Genomic DNA, 21576 nt, shown 5'->3' with positions numbered 1-21576 from the left:
CCTTTGCATAGGAAAGCTTCATACATAAATATTTCGGTGTTCTTCCAAATAAGACATTCATTACAATTCTAACTTAAATCTTAAAAGAATTTCACAAATTAGTCCTGAAGTTATACACAGTAGTAAATAAAATAGATTATAATCATTTTTTAGGAAACTAATTCCCCACTAGATATTTGGCTACAGTAATTAAAGAAAGTAATTGCTGTAAATGAAAACAAGCCAATGGAAACAATGGAAGAATCCAGGTATACATCTCATTGATGTCTTGGAACTTAATACATAAGAATGTGGCTTCTCACTTTAGTATAGGGAAGAGTAATTCCTCTTAGAAGTGATATTTCATATGGAAATATAAAGTGATAAGACTGCCCCTATTTCAAAAGGAATTTCAAGAATTTACTGTTTTGATGCTTATGCAGATTTTCCTTACCTTATGTGCTACTTTTAGAAATCAGTGGAAACAGTCTTTGGCCCACTGTATTTTCCTGAGCTGATACCGTAGGACCAAGGAAATAAAAGAAATTCTGTTTACATAAAAATTAATTCTGTTTACATAAAAATTAGCTTATAGGCAAATTAAAATGTAGAGTAATAATGTAAATGTAATATAAATGTAAAAATGTAAAGTAATAAAGGACTTACCAAGCTTTTAGGTAGTTTAAATGATGATCCATTACTCAGAATGTAATAAGAGCAATTTGAAACTGGTCTCAGTACTGTGTGAGATTTTGGCTTGTTGAGCTTAATTACCTGTGTCAAGTTCCTGACATCCTAATCTATGAACTGTGCTCTTGTTTCCCTCCTAGGAGCGGCCTGCTTCTGACTCCTGGCAAAAGCTTGAGAAGTCACGGGAATATAAGAACAGTAACCAGCTCCGGGAATACCAACTGGAGGGAATGAACTGGCTTCTTTTTAATTGGTATAACAGGTGAGGAGCCAGAAGTAGCCCAAATGTTTATAGTTGGGGGCATATTGTTCCCTTAGTCTGGAAAACTACTCTGTTGAGTAGCCTCAACAGAGGGATAAGAATACCACAGCCCCCAGTTTAGGGTCATGACCTTTATGTCAGATAATTTTCCTGCTGAAAAAAAAGAAATTAATTGGGCCAGGAGTTTGGCCTACTGGTAGAGTGCTTGCCTAGCATGCACGAAGACATGGGTTTGATTCCTTGGTACCACATACATAGAAAAAATCTAGAAGTGGTGCTGAGGCTCAAGTGGTAGAGCTCTAGCCTTGAGAAAGCCCAAGGACAGTGTTCAGGCCCTGAGTTCAAGCCCAGGACTGGCCAAAAAAAAAAGGAGAAGAAGAAAATAATTTTAGATATCACTGACTCTGTGCCTAGGTTAGGGTGGATCGTGGGGTACAAATCAAATTGAAAGGTTAGGATCAATTTAGATGTAACAAAACTCAAAAGATTCTGGAAATTTCTCAAGTCCTTACTCTCCCCATGCCCACAAACCTACATAAAAGGTTTTTATGAGGAAATGCTTCTACCCAGAACCAGTAGCTCATGCCTATAACCCTAGCTGCTCAGGAGGGTGAAATCTTGAGAATCATGATTCAAAACCAGTTAATCACCAAGAAAAAGTAGAGTTGTAACTCATATGGTAGAACACTAGCTTTATGCTGAAAAAGTTCAGTGATAGCATTGATTTCAAGCCCAGGAACAATGTAAGAGAGTGAGAAAGGGGAGGAAGAGGGGGAGAGAAAAGAGGAACAGAGGAAGGAAGGAGAGAGAGGGGGAAGACAGGAAGGAAGGGAGGGAGGAAAAATGCTCTGGATTCTAGACCACACTCTGCTACTTATTTGTAACTTGTATGTATGTAGACTTAAACTACAAGATTCAGAGTTTAATTTCTTTGGCTTCTGGTTCCTATCAGAATCTAACTAAACTTACACAATTTGATTCACATTCTTTACATTTGAGAGTATAACCTATCATAGTGATTTTTTTTTCTAATATAATAGCAGGTTATAATGCAAAACCCACCTAGACTGGAGAGCCACTTACTTACTCATGGTATGACCAAGAATGTGACTCACCCAAGTCATTCAGGTCTTAGGTTTGCCCATCTAAACTGTGAGGAAATGAGATCAGAGGGTGACTACATGCCTTGCGGGCCTCAGCTCTTGTATGCAGTCTGTGATGCTGGATCTCTGCTGCAGGGAATGTATTATATAGGGGAAAAAACAAAAACCAGGAAGTGGGGCTTAGCTCAAGGGTAGGGCGGTAGCCTTGAGCTGAAGAGCTCTGGGACAGTGCTTAGGCCCAAGCGTAGTGTGGTAGCCTGAGCTGAAGAGCTCAGGGACAGTGCCCAGGCCCAGGGGTAGGGTGGTAGTCTTGAGCTGAAGAGCTCAGGAACAGTGCCCAGACCCAGGGGTAGGGCGGTAGCCTTGAGCTGAAGAGCTCAGAGACAGTGCCCAGGCCGAGTTCAAGCGCCATAACCCACCAAAAAAAGAATTGTCCTGTGATAGTGCCCAAACAATAGAAACCACACAACTTGTCATCTTTTATTGTTACCTTGGTTTCTAGGCAGTATCTCAGTGACAAAAACTTTTGTCTTAGTTTTGAGGGTTTTTTTTCTCCTTGTCTTGTAATTGTTAGTTTATATTTTCATTAATTTTCTCCAAGTGGGTAGTTACATTTTGGAAGCAGGCAAACCAGCCCCAGAGTCTTCTCTGCAAAATGATGATAAAGCCTTCACTCTGATGACTTCACCCATAAAAATGTTTTAGCTGTAACTAACCTTAGGAGTTTCTAACACTGGTAATGAATTACGGACATTTCTTACCTTCTGCAGAAAAAACTGTATTTTGGCTGATGAGATGGGCCTAGGGAAAACCATCCAGTCCATCACGTTCCTTTCAGAAATCTTCCTCAGGGGAATCCATGGCCCTTTCCTCATCATTGCCCCTCTCTCCACCATCACTAACTGGGAGCGGGAATTCCGGACGTGGACAGAGATGAATGCCATTGTGTACCACGGCAGTCAGATCAGCAGGCAGATGATCCAGCAGTATGAAATGGTGTACAGAGATGCACAGGTGAGCTACACAGGAATCTCAAAGATCCCTGGGCTTCTTGGGCTCAGAACAGCCTTTTCTGGTACTTCCGGAGTCTTCACACCCTGAGTCCTGTGTTACTGTTGGCTTGCTTGTAGAGTTCTATAACTTCTTACTGTTCTTTTGTGATTTGTTTTAATTTATGATTAAACACAGGATGGAAGGACATGTTTTCTTAGCTCACTTGAGGTACACCAGAGGTTTGCTTTGTTTTGTTTTGTTTTTTGTTTTTAAGGTTTTTTTTTTTTTAGGACATTAAAAGCTTGGCTTAGCGGTTGGTTTATGATGGTACCTTTATGTGCAGATTTTATTTGAATCGTTGTAAAGGAAGTGAGAAGAATTAATGTATAGAGGGTAGGTTCCTAGCCAGGGTATTTGGAGAGGAAATGAGCACATTGGATAGGAAAAGGTAAAAAGGAAATTTCATATTAAAAACACAGTAGAACTTTTTGAAAAGTTTTTATTATATATAAGCACATGGTGAGTATAATTACACTTGTCCTAGGTACTAATTTTTATAACTGAAGTAAAAATCAGAAGAAAGCCCATGTGCTTTTCCCCAAGGCTCCATACACAGTAGACATACTTGGAAGAACTTTCAGGTGCACTCTAACTGACGCAGCTCTACTGAAATGTGGCAGCTCAAAAACAAATACCCTGTGTAGTAACAGTTGGCCCCAGGTACACAAAGATGGCTATGTCAGTATTAAATCTGAGTTATAGCCAGGTGTGGTGGCTCACGCTTATAATCCTAGCTACTCAGGAACCTGACATCTGAGGATGACAGTTCAAAGCTAGCCCAGACACCGAGTCTTATCTCCAGTTAACCACTAGGCAACCAGAAATGGCACTGTGGCTCAAGGAGTAGGGCAGTAGCCTTGGGCTGAAGAGCTCAGGGACAACACCCAGGCCCAGAGTTCAAGCCCCATGACAGACAAAAAAAGAAAAATCTGAGTTATAAGGTAAAATACAGCAAACTAAAATGTAGCACAGGACTTCTTGTATAGTCAAAATACAGTCATGTAGCTAGACAGGCATCTGGCTGGGGATGATGCGTGACCAACATGGTTAATAAATGAGAAACCCATCTTTTCTCACTGCTGTGGGGACACTTGTTCTCCTGCTTGTTTTATCAATAGTGTGAGGTCTCTGTTGGCTGATTAGCTGGCCTATCCTTACATTCCCTGCCTTTTTCACATATGGAAAAGCAGTGGTGCTAGGATCTCACCTAAGCCTTTGCAGTAAATTCTTCTGCCCTCTAATCCAGCAGAATCCGGTAGCCATGGTGTAAAGCTCTGCCTCCGGTTGTGTCATCCTCAGGGAAATCCCCTTTCAGGAGTCTTCAAGTTCCACGTTGTCATCACAACATTTGAGATGATCCTGGCAGATTGTCCAGAACTGAAGAAGATTCACTGGAGTTGTGTGATCATTGATGAGGCTCACAGGTTGAAGAATAGGAACTGCAAACTTCTGGAGGGACTTAAGCTCATGGCGCTGGTGAGAATGGGTCAGCTTTTTACATAAATAGGTTCCTTCTGTTCCCACTGCAGAGAACATTCCTTAGCCATTCAAGAACATACTTGCCCATAGTCTTTTTCACTAGAGATTGACTCCCAGGAGGACTTGGGGAATTCTAAAAACCATGACATTTGTGACCTGGATATGTAAGATGATGTTTCCATTTGGTTTGATTCCAGGTTCCTGACTTTTAACGTTGCTTAGGACAGTACCCAGTATGTGGTGGGTTGCTACTCAGGGATTCTGAGTGAAGGTCCCCCGTGAAATGTGGCACCTTGGTTTTTTGTTAAGTAGGATAGAATTATCTCAGATTGAGCACAGAATGCCCCGACTTAACTTTCCCAGTGAAATGTGTTCTTGTGTGGCTCTAACACTTTTTATCCTGTATTTGTCATCTACGCAGGAACATAAAGTACTGCTCACTGGAACACCCTTGCAGAATTCAGTGGAAGAACTCTTTAGCTTGCTGAATTTTCTGGAGCCATCACAGTTTCCTTCAGAGACTGCTTTCTTGGAGGAGTTTGGAGATCTGAAAACAGAAGAACAGGTAATTAGGGGCTAAAGGATCAAGGAGACATGATAGTTATCTTCATGACAAAGAAAAAGAAGTCATGGAGAATTGAGCAGGTTTCCACATTTCTGGTAAAATGACTTTTATTTTGTGGTTTTCTTTATATTGGACAGGGCCCCCTGATTATTAGCAGTTCTTACTGCTGCAGGCATTGATGAGTCAATATCTGCAGGAGCTTAGGTCTTAGATTAGTACATTAGGCCTGCTTCACTGGGCCCTCGTACTTTTAAGGCCCTTCTTACAGTCTGGCCTCAAGAGCATGCTGCTTCCTTCTTCCCTTATCCCTCATCCTTTCTCATAACCTGTAACATATTTCCTGTATGCACAGGGAGTGAGGAAAAAAAGATACTCAGTACATTAAGTCCAGTTATATCCAGATTAACTGTAGTTCCTCAGTTTTTGAAGGTAAAGTCCTGAGTCTGTCAGGTTTAAAGCTAGTTCAAAACAACGAATATTAATATCAACTGTTAATAAAGTCTCTGAGAATTACAGAACTGAGTTAGACAGGTTAAAAAGTTTTAAGAGGAAGAATTAATGGGGAGGGAACGGAAAGAGAAAAAGGTTACTTCTGTATGACAATCAGAAAAGACTTCAGAGACAAGGTACAATGTAAGGATGTATTCTAAATCAGATTCAGTGACTCCCCCCTGTGATCCCAACCACTCAGAAGGACAGATTCAAGACCAGGCCAGACAAAGGTTTTCAAGACTTTCATCTCAGTAAGGCAGGTGTGGTGATTGTGAGCTACCAGGAGGCAATGTAGAAAGATTGCAAAAATTTAAGACCCTATCTGAAAGAAAGGGCTAGGGGTATAGCTTAAATGTAGAATGCCTTTCTGGTAAAAATGAGCATCCAAGTTCAAAACCCCATTACTGTAAAACAAAGAAACACATGCATTTTTAGAATAGATAAGCTTTCAACAGGTAGAGAGAAATGGGAGGTAGTGACTACTTTGTCTAAGAAAAGTTCCAAAGCCAGGAAGTATAGATCATATGGTTGAGCTGAAAATAAGGAGGATGAATTGGGAGGTATCTGAAGTCTTAGTGCTTTGCAGTTACGCACATTGTTGGGAAAAGTCTTGAATGGCAGACAGAAGAATCTGTAGTTAGTGCAGAAATCATGCATGATTTTACTATAGGAATGACATCATTGGTTCTGCTGAATTGACGTAGTAGAAGGTGTGGAAGTGAATTTAGAAACTTACTAACAATGTCAAGAGTACACCCTACGGATCCATTCTGTTTCTTTCTACTTGTGATATAAGTCAGACTTGGAAATTAGCAAATAATCAAACATAATTTCCTCTGCATTTGTAATATCTGTTGGTCCTTCAAAAGCCAGCTCCTGTCCTCTCCATTTTGGACCATTAGATATACATCCCCTTCTCCCATCGCACTGAATTTGTGGTATGCATTTTTTCTTCTTCTAGACAACGATCTCCTTGAGGACAAGGCCACATCTTCTCCAAAGTTGTGTTTGTTGTATTGACAAGCACATTGTCTGGCATGTAGTATACTCTAAATGATTCCAGGTATGAACCAAGTGAAGGGCAAAAGCTGAACCCAGCATGTGGCAGGTCGACAATTGTCCCTATCTTTAATATTAGCTAGTCGTGTCTTTCTCTCGGGCTCTTACATAGTAACTCCTCACCTATTTGGGGAATTTGATTCCTAAGTGCCCTTGGTTGCAAAATCAAGGTCTTATAAAAGAGTGAGATGTAAAATTGATTTAGTTAGAAGAAAGCCATTAGAATGGCATCGAATGTCTGCTTTACTTTAGTTGACAAAAATGATATAATGCATAGATAAACATGGTAGACTGGCTAAGTTGAGCTAATTAACGTGCATTACTTCACCCACTTAATCTCTGTATTGAGAACACTCCCAAGTCCACTCTAAGAGCCAGTAAGAGTACATTATTAATGCTATCATCACCATGTCATACAGAAGGTCTCTTGAACTTATTCCTTCTTTCTGTTCAATCAACATCTCCCAAACCTCACACCCTGAACCATTCTCTGACAATCACCATTCTATCCTTGCTTCTGTATTTTACAACATATTAAATAAAACACATTAAAAGCTGTGGAAAGCAAAGTAAAGCATATATATTGTCTAAAACCTGTTCCAGTAAGTTAGTCTCAGCTGCTCTATTAGTCGTGTTACTGTTCTTCAGAAGTCTTTTTAAATCTTTAAACCCCTTTTTAAACATTTGAATGGACCTTTCTTGAAATGATTTTTTTTTATTTTCATTGTCCCTTATTTTCCCATCAGAATTAATCTTAACATTATTTTGTTTTAGCCTTATGTTAGCTTAGGTGCTTTAACTTGAAATTCCTTACTTTGTCAAGTCACCTTGCTGGTTTTATAATGCTATTGGATGTCTATCCAGGAATGAGCTTTAGATGTAGTAGAAAAAGATCATGGTAAATTACAAACACTCTCAGGCTTATCATGCCCCTTGGGTGACAGCTCCCATGATGAAATGGGAGATGTCCCCATAATTTTTCACACACTAGCATTCCTGAACACATGAGCTGCTGCTGTTAGTTAAAAGGCATAGGAGGACTCCATTTTCAGATTGCCTTGAATTCCTCTTCCATTCTTTCAGCATCTAAGTCTTCCCTTTGTTACGTTTCATTTGTACCTCCTAACAATAGTTAAAATATTCTTCACTTTATTCCTGTGCTTACATGTATGCGTGTGTGTGTGTGTGTGTGTGTGGTGTGTGTTTTAAAAAAAAAAAACAGTGAGAGGTTTGTTTGCTTTCTCCATCTAAGAGAATAGGAGCTGTCTTCTATCTTTCTCCCTTTTTATCTTCTGAAATTGCCATGTAGGTCCTTGGTGGTTTAATTGTGCATTAAAACCAGATCCCCTTTTTCTTTCTAGTACTGTAGCAAACTCCCTGTTTTCAGGGATCGATCCATGGTCTTTTAGTTGACTGCACAGTACTATGACTAGACATTGAAGAGATTATAGTGAAGGTTGGATTGCTCCAACACTCTTTCATTTAGAATGGGGGCAGTTAAATAAATGTCATTTTCCTGAACAGGTAAAGAAACTGCAGTCCATCCTCAAACCAATGATGCTTCGGCGCCTGAAAGATGATGTGGAAAAGAACTTGGCTCCCAAACAAGAGACAATCATTGAAGTAGAACTGACCAATATTCAGAAAAAATACTACCGTGCTATCCTGGAGAAAAACTTTTCCTTCCTGACCAAAGGAGCGAATCAGCATAACATGCCCAACCTCATCAATACCATGATGGAGCTGAGAAAGTGCTGCAACCATCCCTACCTGATCAATGGTGAGTCGTGCCAGCAGGAGGTAACTCAGCAGCACTGGCCTCTGCCAGAAACCAGTGATAATCAACGCTCTTATGTACACGTTTTCATTAGATGCTAGAACACTCTACCTTTTTCATAATATAGAACCGAGATTCAGAGAAGTTGATTGATTGTCAAATACTGTAGCTAATAAATTTGCAACGAACTTCTACCAGTGTTCAACTCCCACAGTTCTTCTCCCACCCACAGCAAACGGCTGCCCAAACGTACGGTCTAGCCCACACACTCGGGTGCACAGAAGTGTGTCATGTCACTTCATTGGATAGCAATTCTGCAATGAGGTTAAAACTCTAGATAAATTATAACAGTTAACTCTACTAGTTAGAGAAGATTTGGGGAAAGTTTATTTTGTTGTGGTTTTGGGATTTTTGTTTGTTTTAATGAAACTTGAAACTTTTTTTGTGTTTTGAGAAATTTGTACATCAAAATGCAATCTTGTGATGACCATAAGTAAGCAGGACTCTTCTGCCAACTGTCCAGAAGATTTCCTTACCTGAGTGTTTTGACACTCCAATCCTTTCATTTTCTGGTGGGAACTCCCATTCCTTACAAGGTGGCCTTCCTGGCACAGGCCAGTAACACAGCCAGCATGTCTTCACTGGACTGAGAACATGGGACCTAAGTGCCTCTTCATTTTTCTCAGGTTCTGTAAAGCAGAGAACAGCTTTGACACTTAAGTTTTGTTTAAAGAAGAGTTTTGTTCCATTGCTTTACAGGAGCAGAGGAAAAAATTCTAGAAGATTTCCGAAAAACCCACAGCCCTGATGCCTCTGACTTTCAGCTTCAGGCCATGATCCAGGCAGCGGGGAAACTGGTGCTGATAGACAAACTGCTCCCTAAGCTGATCGCAGGTGGCCACAAAGTGCTTATCTTCTCCCAGATGGTGCGCTGCCTTGACATCCTGGAAGATTATCTCATCCAGAGGAGGTGAGCTCAGTCAGAGTGCTGGTCCAACCCTGGTAATTATATTACCAAACAGACTCAAGCTTAACTGCTCAAAGTGAATTTCACAACTTATATGGAAGCTATATGTAGCCTCTCGTTTAAGAAACATCCAACAATGGTGTATAATCACTTTAGTTGGAAGAAGTAAAATTAAAATAATACTGAAAAAAAGCTAAGCAAATAAATGTTCGAACATTTGTGTGGCTCAATAACAAGAGCAATATGATAGGTTTCTGAATGCACAGGCTGACAACTCACAAGAAAAGGATCTCTATGTTCTTATTCATTCAGCAGACCCCCTAATGTTTTAGGACATGCTAGCCACGACTTTCCAGTTGTTCTTTTCATTGGTTCTTCTATAATTCTTTGAACCTGACTTCTGTTCCCATGCAGGTGAAAATGTGTGGGTACATGATAAGTTTGCATTTGTTAGGTCACTGATACACACCAGTGATCCAAAGATGACAGTGGGTATTCAAAATTTGGTCGCAGTTTTCAAAGCCAGGCACTGGTTCTATTCCTCTCTAGTACCTTATAGTGTTTTCACTGCTCATTTAATTTTATTGGGGTTTTTTTGTTGTTGTTGTTTTTTGTGGGTCATGGGGCTTGAACTCTGGGTCTGGGCGTTGTCCCTGAGCTCTTCAGCTCAGGGACTACTGCCCTACTCCTGAATACAGCCCCATTTCCCATTTTCTAGTGATTAATTGGAGATAAGAATCTCATATTCTTTAGTTCCCAGGCTGGCTTTGAACCTCAATTCTCAGATCTCAGCCTCCTGAGATTACAGGCATAGGATTGCAGCTAGGATTACAGGCATGAGTCACTGTGCCTGGCTTCATTTAATTTTTTTTTTATTGTTGTTTTATATTTTTCATACACTATGTCTTTTTTGCTAGAGAATTAGCCCACAACAGCAGAAACTAAGCCTCCATAATTCAGATGAGGGTCTTTGCTTTATATATGGTGTCCTTGTTCGATAGGAAACCATTGTTTCTTGGAAGCTCTGGATTTATGAATGGAGCTTGTTCACTGTGGCTTTCATTTTGTACATATGAGTGCTATTCACCAGCTGAGCCACTTCATTGGGGACCCTCCAATGTCAATTACTTTGGCTCTTGTTTTTCTACCCTCACCTAAAAAGTAGAAGCTCTTGACTGTGCTGTAAGCTGATTGTGAGAGAAGGGAGAGGCATAATAGGGATCTTTATTCCCTATTTTCAGTTTGGTACATTGACCTTGACCTGTGGTTAGACTCTCCCATAGTACAGAGGGTCTTTCCTCCTCTTCAAGGCTGGGAATAGGTAATCTAAAGACAAATAGATGCAGATAGTCCACTAGATAGTCTGTTTTGAAGACTATGCAGGTATAATGGCACCTGTGTCTAATATCCTCAGGCATTCTGCAGTAGTAAGTTAGGCTGAGTTTCACCCGGCATTCTTTTTTTTTTTTTTCCAAATCAAATACCACTTACTTCCTAGCTTCTAGTTTCTTTTCTGTCCAGATATGTCTGATTTTCTACTTTTCTGTTTACTAAAGTGGTCTTCTTTTATTTCCTCATCCATATAAAATAAAATACTATTCACAAAAAATGAAGATAAGATGAGGTATATGTCTAGCCTTCCTATCTTTTGACAATGCTTTTTGCTCTTCTGTATTATTCCAGAGGACTTCATGTTCTTTTTTTCTTTTTCTTTTTTTTTTTGCCTGGGGCTCAGGGCCTGAGCACTGTCCTTGGGCTTTCTAAAGGCTAGAGTGCTACCACTTGAGTCACAGCACCACTTCTGGCTTTTTCTATGTATGTGGTACCGAGGAATCGAACCTGGGTCTTTGCATGTTGGGCAAGCACTCTACCACTAGGCCAAACTCCAGCCCAAGGACTTCATGTTCTTTAAACCTATGTCTACTTAATACCCCAACTCTAGAAAATGACATGCTTATAGATATACAGGCATATGTCCACGTGGTGGGATTTTGATTGGCTCTAACGCATTAAGTAGTGTAGGAATACCATCTTTGGAAAATCGGACCGTATTATGCTCATTACTTATTCAAGTCTTTTGTGCAGACCTCTCGGTGTTAGGAATGCAGCAGTGGACTGTCACCAGCGCTCCGGTGTCACATTACCAGCTCTGTGTTTCTTCCAGAGTTTCATCCTGAACATTTTTAGTAGTTGTGAACTCATCTTCATTCTCATGTTCTCCCCCACCTCTGCATGTGTGTGCATGTATGCATGTTTTCTAGCTGGTTATTGCTGAAAGACAAGAAAATATTCATTTCCCTTCAGGACTTCTGAGGTCAACATTTTTAATGCCAAAAACTTGTCACTTTCCTCCCCCAGCCAGTCCTCAGGGTTTTTCCATAGGGCCACCTGCTTCTTGTTGAGATTTGACAATGACTCAGAATTAGTTTGATGAACCACATCAACTCCTAGGGATCTCATTCAAAATACAGTTGTCACAGAGGGTTCATTGCTGCTGCATTGAAGCTCAGTGTGGAAAATTTTATGGTGTCTGATTTCTTCATTCAGACTTATAGCCCTCAAGGTTTTCTTTGTTCTTGAGCCTCTTTGCCTCTCCAGCTGTCGGTTTGGTTTTGTTCCCACCTAATTCCATGCCAGACTCTCACACAGGAATGAGGGCAGAGCCAAAAGATCTGGCTCACTAGGGGCAATGAGGAATAATTTACAAGAGCTCAAATAATTCCAGTTTCACTTTTGTGTTCTATGAGACCACTCCTCAAATTAAACAAGTGACAGAAATGAGAATTACTGTTCCAGTCATCTTGCACAAATTTCATCTCTGAAAACTCTTGTTACATCATAGCTGGCAGAGTACTTAGCTAATTTTATGGGATTTTTCTTTCCCTTAGGTATGGCTCAGCCACATCATTGCAATTTATTGAATTCTTCTTTACATGCTATGTTAGTTCCCAGCCTGCCTCAGAGCCAGGCGTCTCTGGCTCCTCTGTGATGCTAGGGGGGCCATGTCACAGAGCACTGAGTCCTTTGCTCCTGGAATATCGATCATATATCAGGTCCCTGGATGGAGGTGTGGGGGTACTTAGTAGATCTCAAGCTTAACCAGACTGGCATAGGTAAACCATCACAGATCTTTGGAGCACTGATTTAGCAAACCATTTTGATATATAGGCATGGTTTCTGTTTCTCCCTTCTATTAGTTACCTGTTGCCAAACTTTAGTAATCTCACTTATTGTCTTTAACTTCTAAATTTTTAAGCAGAGGGGAACTGTATGAAGTCAGAGCTGGAACTGCAATTGAGTTACAACAGGGCGACAGCAAGTTTTTGTTTTGAGGATTCACCAAGTGCAAAGTGAACATGATCATAGAAACTGATGATCCGTGTCAAGTGTGTGCCAGTGTCTAGCCCAAAACAGGCACTTGAGAACTTACTGCTACTATTGTTGAGGTTATTATAAGTGGTATCTGTAGAATGCAAGCATAACATCTGTGAAATGCAATCTTTTTGGTATACATCAGGATAGTCCTGTTTTATTCCCACGTAATATTATTCTTAATTATAGTCTAATTAAAAATGAATCAACATGGCCGGGAGTTTGGCTTAGTGGTAGAGTGCTTGCCTAGCATGCACGATGACCGGGGTTCAATTCCTTGGTACCACATATAGAGAAAAAGCTGGAAATGGGGCTGTGGCTCAAGTGGTAGAACTCTTGCCTTGAGAAAGGCCAAGCATAGCACTCAGACCCTGAGTTCAAGCCCTAGGACTGGCCAAAAAAAAATCAATTTTTAAAAATTCATACTTCCGGTATAGTTGTATTGTAGTTTTTTTTAAAGTATTTTCATTTTCAGACTTGGTTTTTTTTTTTGTATGTATGTATCTATAATGGTCAAGTTGTATATTTCCTTGATATCTTTACATGGCTTTTCCTTTCTTTTAAAGAAGTAGAAATACAATACCAAATTTACTTTTCCAAAGCTATCCACATATCTATGTCTAGAGTGTCTGTCTTTATAATCTTAATTAGCTTCTCTCAGTTTTAGAGATATGACTCCCCCGGTCCCCTGTGCCCCAAATTCTGGGCTTCAGGAAAGATTTTTCCCAAGATTCATGGTCTTGGCTATTGTTGGGTTTAGGATAACTTGGTCTTTTTTCCTTCACAAGATTCCTGTTACTTCTGTTGGATTAGCTGGTTTTTGCTTATTCATCAAGTTTGAGCCCAGAGTAACATACCACTTACTAATTCATTTGTTGTCATCATATACATAAGAAAATAATAAAAACCAATTCAGAAAGAATAGATTGCTGCTAAATCTTATGTTAATTCCCTCACTCCACCATAAAAATCCTTTCTGCATTTTTTTTTTCCTGAATGGTGTGAATGACGTCTTCATTGCCTGTTCTCTTTAACCTCATCATGCCATCTGACTTCTTTACCTATCCGCACAGGTACATATGCCTTTCTCCTGATACTCAGCTTTGCTCTCTCACTAATTACTCTTCTGTTAATCTTCAGTCTCCCTGCCCCCAGCAACCTTAGAAACCCTTCCTGTGATTGATCCTACTGCTTGGTTGGCAACACATACAGCTGAGAAGCCCTTGACTTTATCTTTAAAATTAAAGATTTTCCTGTGTACCTCTAAAGCTTCTAGGAACTGGTAGGCTGGATGTTGCCCACTCAGGCCTGGCTAGTACACTTTTCTTATAACCTTCAGTTCACCTGAGTAACTAGAAACTGATAGGAATGCTGAGTCCTTGTTAGGAACGTTGCTGAAAGTCTGTATGAAAGGCTCTTATTTGTATTTCCTGGTCTTACAATTAAATTCACTGCAGCTATATGACATTCTTGAGAATAAGTTACTTGGACAACTTATTTAAAGTTATTGTTAGGTGTCAATATTTTGTGTTTACAATTAGGCATCCTTTCCAGCTGGTTTTCTGCTTTCTTTTTCTTTGTTGGGGGTGGGGAAGAATTCTACAATGTCGTTTCATATGTTTTCCCTGCTTCTAGACTGCTGTCCAAATTTCGACATGATAGAGTTAAGACCATTGAGTAACAGCTTCCTGCACTGTTTTCTGTTCTCCATTGAAGTCATGATTATTAACACCTGGGCTTTCATTCGTTTGGGTCCCCTCAGATACACCTATGAACGAATTGATGGGCGAGTACGGGGAAACCTGCGCCAGGCAGCCATCGACCGGTTCTGTAAGCCAGACTCAGACCGCTTTGTCTTTCTTCTGTGTACCAGAGCGGGAGGCCTGGGGATCAATCTCACCGCTGCTGATACCTGCATCATATTTGATTCTGACTGGAACCCACAAAATGACTTACAGGTAACCATTTAGGATGATTGCTGTTTATCTTACTCGCCCCGAATCCCAGAATATCACAAGGTCTGACATGCCTGTGGATTATGTGCTGTGTTGGTCAGGGGACGAATCCAAACAAGTAGCTGTTGATCCTTCCCCACTAACCAGACAGTAGCCTTCTCCAAGTGCAGAATAAAATTGTTATTCTTATCAAGCTGTTGGGCTGGCAGCTGGGTGTGGTAGCCCAGGCCTGTAATCCTAGCTACTCAGGAAGCTGAGATTTGAGGATTGCTAGTCAAAGCCAGCCCGGGTACTAACGTCCATGAGACTCTTAGCTCCAATTAACCACCAGAAAACCGGAAGTGGCACTGTGGCTCAAGGGGTAGGGCAGTAGCCTTGAACTGAAGAGCTCAGGGACAATACGTTGGCCCAAGAGAGTTTAAGCCCTACTACCAAAACAAACAAACAAAAAAAACATCTGGCACTTTCCTTCATTTTGCTTGGTGGGCCTATGTCAAAAACAGGAAATGAGTTCAAGAAATAAGAAAGTTCCATGGTGTGGTGGGATGATAAAAGTACTGCTACTACTCAGTTGTCCTCCAAAGTGTGGCTTGGTGATAGAGGCCTTCCCACTAGTCATTTATTCTCCATGGTGTGGTGGGATGATGGAGACACTACACGCACACCATCACCATCCAGATCTCATAGGCCACAAAACCTGCAGTCATTTTATGTTTGCCAACCCCAAACCGATCATCTCTTAAGTCCCAGACAGAGACAAAGTTCTGTATTCCTCTGTGATGCTGACCTGACTGGCCTTCCCGAGGAAGATTGTGGTGTAAGAAATCAAAAATGAGTGGCTAGTTCAAAGTTTAAAGTCATGTGAGCTGGAAAGGCATGCGTAGATATCTAGGAGAGAGGTTGGAGGCAGTAAGTGAAGGGCAAAGATTTTAGAATTCCATACATTTTCTAGGTCGAATGTAAGCATTACTAATTTGAATAATTTGCAATACTAAATGGGAACGGCATGAAAGTCCAAACTAAAGGATGAGGTGAAGTGACCTGATATGTATGTGTTCTAATCAGAGGAGATGGGTGGGGCTGTCCAAGAAGAAAATCTGAGGGAAAGGGAGAAACTTTGGAATGGCTGTTTGGCTGTTTGGAAATGCGCACTGCTAGGGAAACTGGCAAGAGATGAATAGGGAATCATGAAGCCCAAACTGAAGTCGGATAGTGTGAATTTTAAGTGTGCCAAATCACTTTCTGAGCTTCCCCTAGTGCTCAGCTTGAATGAAGAAACAAAAAAGACCAGCCCAGAGTTGATCCTAGGTGGCAGCTTTTGACTCCAAAAAGTAACAAAAACTTCAGGAAGTGAGGTTGTCAATACTGACAGCCTAGGTCAGAACTAGAGTTAGAATTCTTCAACTCCTGCTCTTCTAGACTGGCCTCTTAGTTATTGATTGTTGGGTTTCTGTTTTCTTGGTTATTAACATCTTGTCATTCAGGATAGGTTGTTCATTTTCTTTTTCTTTTTTTTTAAATGTATGACCAAATTTGTTAGAATTAAAATTGTTAAGTATATGGTGATGTAGAGACAGGAAATTGGAATCAGTGGTTGTTGGGCTATAAAGATGATATGTTGGGGAGAAGAAGGACTGAGTTCTGGATCTCCCAGAGATGAGGCAGGTTCTTGCTACTTGATAGGATGGAGAAAAGAGGAAAATAGCTGGAAACTGAATACCATGAATGCACATTTCCACTCCCCATGCCATTTCCCTTGTACCCAAGTGCTACAAATACAGAGTAGAAGCAGATGTCTAGAGCCTCACAACCTGAGCCCATTCTGTGATTCACAAGATTGCTGCTAAGTCTAATGTGAATATTAATGAATTAAGATCATGACCCTGTCAGAAAAGAAAACTGGGCTCTTTCCTTAGTTCATTATTGTAACATGTAAAGTTGTTTACACATATTCACACATTTTAACAATTTTTGGTAAATGAATGAGAGCTTTTAATCTTCAGTTTCTTAAGATTATTGCCTTTGGAAGATGGGTTTAGTCATAAAACATTTATCTGGGATTATGTAAAGATGCATTTTGTTGATATAACTGTCAAGGCCTTGTGAATAGGTTGAAAATTACCTCTGTCGTAGCATGATTAAGGTTTAGTACACCTCCAAAGGTTTTAGCTCAGGTGATTTTTTTTTTTTAATGTCAGAAGTTGTCACTCACTCCACCCATTCCACATCCCCAGTGAGGACACAGAAGCACATCATTGCAAAGGCAATCCTGCCTGATCCCCGCTGGACTCTGCAAAATCCTGAAAGTAGAGCCAGGCTGACTGTGAGAAAGCTGGGCTCAGCCAACGTTAGCTTGAGTCTCCATGTCAAAGAAGTTCCTAAGATAATCACCATAGAGGAAAGTTTGGTTTGGTTCAGAGTCTCAGAGGCTCCAATCCGGGATGAGTTGGTGCTGTTACCATGACAAGGCAGCATGTTCTCACGGGAAGCAGCTGGTAGAGTAGCCTGTCTACCTCACACAAGCAAGTGAATAGAGGGAAAGATGGGAAGGTGCTGGGGTCCAGTGTTCCCCTCAAGAACATGCTTCCCAAAAACCCAGTACCCTCCTACTAAGCCCCATCTCTTTAGGATTCCACTGCTCTTGGGCTCTTAAAGGACATTCTAGATCAAAGTTTAGCAAGTTCCTGAGGCAGGTCTAAAGATACACCAGTTTTCCTGCCATTCTCTGATACTTCTGCATTACTGTTAGCAAAGGTCTATCAATCTTCTGATCATTTTGTCTGATTTTCTGTTTTGTGGACAGAACGAGAAGTTTAAGACTTGCTATATGTCTATATGGTTGAGGAGGGTGACATTGTTTGGGGACTTTGTCAGTCATGGGTTGAACCCAAGTGCTTGTATCTGAGCACTGTTGTTCAAGACTACTGCTCAACCACTTTGAGCAACTGTTCCACTTCCAGTTTTCTAGTGGCTACTTGGAGATAGGAGTTTTACAGGCTGTCCTGCCTGGGCTAGCATTGAACTGTGTTCTCAGGTCTCAGCCTCCTGAGTAGCTGGGAATACAGGAGTGAGCTACCATCTCCTGATTTGTTTCGGGGACTTTTTTAGATAAGGACTTGTGCTCTGTCTCCCATGTGTTCTTTCTCTTTCACTTTCTTTGTCTCTGTCTCTCCCTTCGCGCGCGTGTGTGTGTGTGTGTGTGTTCGTGTGTTCCAGGATGGCCCAGAATTCAAGATCTTCTGCCCTGCTTCTGAGTGCTGGGATTACAGGTGAATACCAGCACATCCAGCTAGAGACTTTTTTATGTTAATCTTCAGAAGTGTGTATTGTTTTCTTTGGCTAGTTGGAGTTTGAGGAATCTAAGAAGCCTTCTCCCATGCCTAGCTCTTATCTAGTAAAGAACTAGACACAGGACTAACATGGACAATCAGAAATTAACTTCAGTAAAATCCTTAGATGAATGGATGCTGTGGTTCCACATAGTCATGGTTAGACTTCGTAAATCTCTCTATGTGTACATATGGGGTGTGTACATACACACCTTCTTCCCTAGGTTCAACTTACCCAAATCTGAACATGCCAGCGATGCATAGAGACGCCTGTATTCAGAGAAAAGGTAGAGGGAGTCTCGGACTCTGTCCCATATTTCATTGGTCAGGTGAGTCACTCCTTTGGGGTAGAAAATAGCTAGGTAGACACTGTTGCACTCCTTCTGGGAAACCTCAGGGAGGTATCAGTAGTACCCCCACTGTAGTGTCTTCCCTGTCAACTCAATATCACTTTCCCCTTCCCAAATTCTCTATGGGCTTTGACACCTTACACAAGGAACAAATAACAGAGCTGGAAAGTTCAAGTTCAAATATAGGTCTCTAAAGATGGCTGGAAAGAGGCAGCTTCCTAGTCCTTCAGTTCCTACTACATAGATAGCTCACTTTATCCCATGAGTAGGTGGCCTACAGATGTACTTTCACGGTGTCAGAAGAAATGGAGAAAATCCCTCAGGTGCCTAGAAAATGAACTGAGAAACTTAAGCACATATAAACTTGATTGAGTCCTGGTAGAACTATCTGGTTGATTTCAAGTACCATTATTATACATCTTTTCATTAAGGAATAAGTACACTTTTGGAGTATTAAAGCCTGGTATGATGTCTCTGATTTGTAATTACAGCCATGAAGTAAAGATCAGGAAGGTCACAGTTCAAGTATTTCAGTTTTTAGTATTGGAGTATGTAATAAAAACATTGTTTTTCAGTGTTACTCATTCTCTTCATTGTGGTTAAATTAACAATTGGAAAGTCAATTCTTAAAATTCAGAAACAGAATCAACAACTGAATCTGTGTTAAGCAGACAGCATACTACTGAAGACAAATTCTCTGTATTTAATGTTTTTATTTAGTTATACATAATTTTATTTTGCATCCCTAATTTACTTTTATGCAGATTAACTTAGATTTTGTCAGTTTACTTTTGTCATGTTTTCCCTCTTTTACTCTTTTGTGTGTATATCTCTCCCTTTCTCTCTGAGTGTATGTTAGTTGACATTCTGTTGTAGGAAAAGTTTTCCCTTTTTTCTTTATTTATGTGAAGATAGTTTACTATCCATATTTTGATACTCAGTCCTACACACTTAGCCAGTGGGAGTATGTTCAGGTTTTGAGTTATAATTTGGTAATGCTTATCATGCATTGATTATGTCCCACTGTGATATGTCTCAGACTCACCCTACACTTTTTCTACTTACAGTTAGCCATTTCTCTGACACTTTGTCTCTGTCACATAGACAGTGGTATTTAGGAACCAAGATCTGAGAGATGTATTCAGTGCTGTTAGGATGACATTACTTGGCCTTCTCAGTATATATAGCTAGAATGCACAGAGGGGGAAAAATACAAACATGTATGCATTTATTTGTAATTTGTATATGTGTATAAAACCATATTTCCATATATGAACATCCATATCTTTTTTTGTTTCTACATATGTGTATGCATATATACACATATAGTCACCATAAGTTAATACGGGATTCATCCCATCCCTTTCTAACACTACAGACTTTATTCTGCTTTTCTTTCTTTCCATATTTGTAACTTCCTTCTCTGACAGGTATTACCCTTATAAGGATATTTGCTCATTTGTTTAATCCTGGATTACCCAGAAAGTTGTTTCAGGATTTAGAACTCCACCACTACAGACAGGAAACCTACTTTAGTATATGTTGAAAATATTACAACTTGACTATACTCATTTAGCAGGATTTGTAACCCTAAGTAAAGGGGAAAGCAAAAAATCTTACATTTTTTTCAGTAATTATGTTTTCAGTGGCGTACAGTGGTATTGTTTTTCTGAGACTATGATAGACAGGCATAAGGCACATCAGTGGGTAATAATATTGGTCTGGTTGAGAACTGAGCTTTTCAGCATGGTCAGAAAAAAAAAAGATATGAAGTTGATGAGGATTTTTTTTACTTTGTTTTTGTGATGTTGGGGATCAAACTTAAGACCTTATAATCAGGGGAGGCAAGCTGTTATCATGGGCTAGGATGAAACTGTAATAAGAAAGCTCAGTATTCATCGTGGTGTCCAGAATTACCAAGTTGCCCCTGGAATAGGAGGGGAAACAGAACTTGTCCTCCACCTCACTTTCAGACCACATAGGGTTCTGTGTACTACCCACATACACTGAGCAGGACTAGAATCAACAATGGACCTGTGGCATCCAGATTATTGTTCTAAACAGAGTTTCCTTCCCCCTGCCTATGGCTGAACCATTTCTTACACACTTGCCCCAAGTCTGGCTGGAAAGAGAAAGAATGAGGTGTTTCCATGTCATGAAGATGTTTTCTTGGGTATGTGCTGGCAATGCCTGGCCACTGTGTACCTGAGTTTCTGCCAGTCAGCCACAGGCTCCTTCCTAGAGAGGGTCTGTGTCTCCCAGGATGGGAGATAGAAGATTCAATGAACCACAGAATGAGAAAGCATAGCACAGAGACCTGTTCTCTTTAAAAAATGACAAGTCCAGTTGAGGGGGAGTGTAGTTATAGCACGATCTTTGAGATCTAGTGGAGGTGTGATTACAGTGGTCCTGTGTTGAAACGCCAGTGCCACCAAAAACTAAAATAAATCTAGATAGAAGCTTGCACTGTTCGGACTATGTGTGGCTTCTCAGCTAATTAAATAAACAGTAAAAAAAATTATGGGATAAGCAGAACTGCCTGTTATTACAAAGAAGAAATTTTTTTAAGTGTTGCAATAAAGTGGGAATATTGAATGTTTCACAAGTTTGTCTTGGGGAGGAAGGGGAGAGAGGGACAGAGTGGCGACACCGATCAAGATACATGCACACATACATTGGCACATGGAATTGAAACCCCTTTGTGTGCCTATTTAGTGATAATTTTAAAAACTGACTGTATAAAAGAAGTTGAAATGTCTAAATATTATTACTCCAATCAGGTAAAATCTTCGGGGGGAGGGGAGGAGTTTGTCTTTAGAAATACCTACTGGAATAGGGAAGAGTTCCACTAGCCAGGATTTACCTCCTCACGATCTAGAATCAGAAATATGGTAGAGAAGAAACAAGATTGTCCACAAGAGGTCATCATTCTTTTCTGTATTTTTGTTTAGGTTTTAAATTTTTTTGTAGTAAAAATAAAACGTATATAAGTTGTATGCTGCCTGTGTGCGTCACTTGAGTGGGGTGCCTGCACACAGTGGCACAGCTGAGGAGGAAAAGACTTGTTCTTACTGCTTTTCCCCTCCACACAGTAGTTAGTAAACTAAAAGAAGGTGGTCCCCAAATATTTTTGTTGGTGAACTG

At 40.4% G+C, this 21576-nt stretch overlaps 1 protein-coding gene across 1 annotated transcript in view; it reads left to right on the top strand.

Annotated features, from left to right (window-relative positions):
- The window catches only part of Chd6 (chromodomain helicase DNA binding protein 6), a 142431-nt gene that overhangs the window by 80364 nt on the left and 40491 nt on the right, over positions 1 to 21576 (top strand). Inside the window, exons 11-17 of the mRNA XM_090352378.1 lie at positions 810 to 931; positions 2805 to 3048; positions 4387 to 4563; positions 4988 to 5131; positions 8207 to 8462; positions 9219 to 9429; positions 14561 to 14756. Coding sequence (XP_090208504.1) covers positions 810 to 931; positions 2805 to 3048; positions 4387 to 4563; positions 4988 to 5131; positions 8207 to 8462; positions 9219 to 9429; positions 14561 to 14756 — 1350 coding nt within the window. The remainder of the gene's footprint in view (positions 1 to 809; positions 932 to 2804; positions 3049 to 4386; positions 4564 to 4987; positions 5132 to 8206; positions 8463 to 9218; positions 9430 to 14560; positions 14757 to 21576) is intronic.

This window comes from Megascapheus bottae, chromosome 18 (assembly GCF_031878675.1).
Source record: "Megascapheus bottae isolate mThoBot1 chromosome 18, mThoBot2.hap1, whole genome shotgun sequence".
NCBI lineage: Eukaryota > Metazoa > Chordata > Mammalia > Rodentia > Geomyidae > Megascapheus > Megascapheus bottae.
Note: the sequence above shows the minus strand (reverse complement) of the source record. Positions and strands in the feature narration are given on the sequence as shown.